This window comes from Austrofundulus limnaeus, unplaced genomic scaffold (assembly GCF_001266775.1).
Source record: "Austrofundulus limnaeus strain Quisiro unplaced genomic scaffold, Austrofundulus_limnaeus-1.0 Scaffold341, whole genome shotgun sequence".
NCBI classification, from domain to species: Eukaryota; Metazoa; Chordata; class Actinopteri; order Cyprinodontiformes; family Rivulidae; genus Austrofundulus; species Austrofundulus limnaeus.
This window is the reverse complement of record NW_013952743.1, coordinates 173,680-176,440: the sequence shown is the minus strand read 5'-3', so window position 1 is coordinate 176,440 and position 2,761 is coordinate 173,680. Positions and strand designations below refer to the sequence as shown.

Genomic DNA, 2,761 nt, shown 5'->3' with positions numbered 1-2,761 from the left:
TCAGACTGAAGAAGTCTCTTGGAGGAGAGACGAAACGTTTCACTAAAGAAGAACACATCCAGAGGACCTACTTATTTTTTCTTTTTGATTGTTTCTACCTGGATTACTGAGATGCATCAGGACAGACCACCTTCTGTTTAAAAGATAGATCTTGAATTATCAGTTAGCATCAGTGTCCTCTAATTTTCTTACTTGTTTAGTGGTTTAGCCTTTGCAAAACTAATTTTTAGTCAGTGGATTGCCAGTTAGTGAAGCTAACATTTTGAATAGCTGTGCCCACCACTGGTGATCTCAAATGTTTCCTGTCATAATGAAAATCTTGACTTTTAGCTCAACAAAGCTGGCAAAGCAAGAACTTCAACCCTCAGATGTTCCAATGTCTGTGTGCCTCCAAGAGACCAGTACCGTTAGTAAGATTCATTCATGAGCCYTGAATTTAGGATTGGGCTGTGCACATTTCAGTAATCAGTTAATTATTGATACATGATGTTTTACTGTGGAAAACAGACACGTTTTGTCATTCATGGTTATAGAGATGTTATAATACTGAAAAGTAGGACAAAAATTGTAATATAAACCCAGTTTGTACATATGTACCATGTGTGTTCCACACCCAAGAAAAGCACTTTAAATTCTACAGTTTGTGCTTCTAAAAAGTTGAGCACAAAAAGAATGATGAGCTTCCTGTAGCACCATCTAGTGGTTTTTAGTGAAAACAGGGCAGCTTTTCAAATAATGAAAACTATTTATTGTCATTAGTCAGAACAGAAGTCTGTGGAAGCCCATTTCTGCCACCCTGATAAAAAATAAAACTTGTAACTCATTAGTATGACTTAGCTATCTCATAATTATGAGATAGTATCTCATAATAATGAGATCGCTAAGTCATAATTATGAGATAGTATCTTATAATTGAGATACTACCTCATAATTATGACTTAGCTATCTCGTAATTATGACATACTATCTCATAATTATGACTTAGCTATCTCATAATTATGACTTAGCTATGTCATAATAATGAGATACAAGTTTGGCTAAGACATAGCTATGTCATAATTATGAGATAGTATCTTATAATTATGAGATACTACCTCATAATTATGACTTATCTGTCTCATAATTATGAGATACTACCTTATAATTATGACTTAACGATCTCATAATTATGAGATCTCATAATTATGAGATACTACCTCATAATTATGACTTAACGATCTCATAATTATGAGATCTCATAATTATGAGATACTACCTCATAATTATGACTTAACGATCTCATAATTATGAGATCTCATAATTATGACTTAGCTATCTCATATTTATGACTTAGCTATCTCATAATTATGACATACTATCTCATAATTATGACTTAGCTATGTCATAATAATGAGATACAAATTTGGCTAAGACATAGCCATGTCATAATTATGAGATAGTATCTTATAATTATGAGATACTACCTCATAATTGTCTTACCTGTCTCATAATTATGAGATACTATCTCATAATTATGACTTAGCTATCTCATAATTATGACTTACTATCTCATAATTATGACTTAGCTATCTCATAATTATGACTTACTATCTCATAATTATGACTTAGCTATGTCATAATAATGAGATACAAGTTTAGCTAAGACATAGCTAAGTCACAATTATGAGATAGTATCTCATAATTATAATAATGAGATACTATCTCATAATTATGATATAGCTAAGTCATAATTATGAGATACAAGTTTTATTTATTTTTTTATCAGGGTGGCAGAAATGGGCTTCCATAGTTGTCACAAATACAGTAGTCTTCTAATAAGAGAAAAATCCACATAAAATGTTCTGAAGTTGTTTTATGTTTAGTTTTAGATCAGAAAAGAAGTGAGCCGGTGGGCGGGACTTACGCTCCGTTCTTTACTCTTTGTCGTCATCGGAGCTGTCAATCAAAGCACTTCCGGGCAGCTCGGATGTGATGTAGCAACAGTTGTTCTCGGAAGCTCGAACCTGGTAGGAAAAGTGTTCGTCTCGACCCGAAAAGCTTCCAGATCTTTTGAAGTTCGCTTCGTTTAAATCAAATGGCCTATCCAGGATACGGCGGGGTGAGTGAGTTACTGGGAAATGAGTTTTTAAAGCGTCATATCAGCTAAGCACGTTAGCATGTAGCTTCAGTGAGTTTTACAAGACTCAAGATCTGTAGCAGCACCGAGACGGTTTTTATCTCACTTTTTAAAACATTTGATCAAGATTATGTTGTTTAAATATCCGTTTCCAAGTCTTAAAACGTTCTCCCGGGTTATAAATCCAGTCTTTTAGCTCAGCAGCTGAAGAAAACCGGTCTGATTAGTTATTTAGTCTGAAACTGACTTGAATCAATGTGGCTCAGTTATTATTGTCTTTGTCTTCTGGTCCAAGTTAAATATTTAATTTGATAATTATAATGAGAACTAAATGTTTTTTCTTTTTAAAATCTGTCTCTAAAGGTCAAAGTTCAGTCTTATCAGTATCAGTCAGCTGCCGTTTCCTGTCTTTCTGTTAAAATATTAATCTCTGTAGCTTAAAGGAAACACMTTCAGGCTGAAGTTCTAATCAAATGTTGGAATATGACTCAAAATAAAATAAAATAAAATATAACCTGGCTGTTTCTGGGCGTGGACTGGTCACAACTGTGTGGGCGTGTTTCCTGCTGTTAAAGAGTAACTTACCCCAAAATTAACTTTTTTTAGCTGATAAACTGTCTAGAATGTGTCTAAAATGTTATATAG

General features: G+C 33.6%; 2 protein-coding genes across 2 annotated transcripts in view; one reads left to right on the top strand and one right to left on the bottom strand.

Annotated features, from left to right (window-relative positions):
* The window catches only part of dpp4 (dipeptidyl-peptidase 4), a gene marked incomplete at its 3' end in the record, with an annotated part of 67,212 nt that extends 65,259 nt beyond the window's left edge, over nt 1-1,953 (bottom strand). Inside the window, 1 exon segment of the mRNA XM_014022747.1 lies at nt 1,904-1,953. Within this exon segment, the coding sequence (XP_013878201.1) occupies nt 1,904-1,930 (27 nt within the window).
* Nucleotides 1,954-1,998: 45 nt separating this feature from the next.
* Nucleotides 1,999-2,761, top strand: part of gca (grancalcin) — a gene marked incomplete in the record, with an annotated part of 29,380 nt that continues 28,617 nt past the window's right edge. Inside the window, 1 exon segment of the mRNA XM_014022750.1 lies at nt 1,999-2,098. Coding sequence (XP_013878204.1) covers nt 2,075-2,098 — 24 coding nt within the window.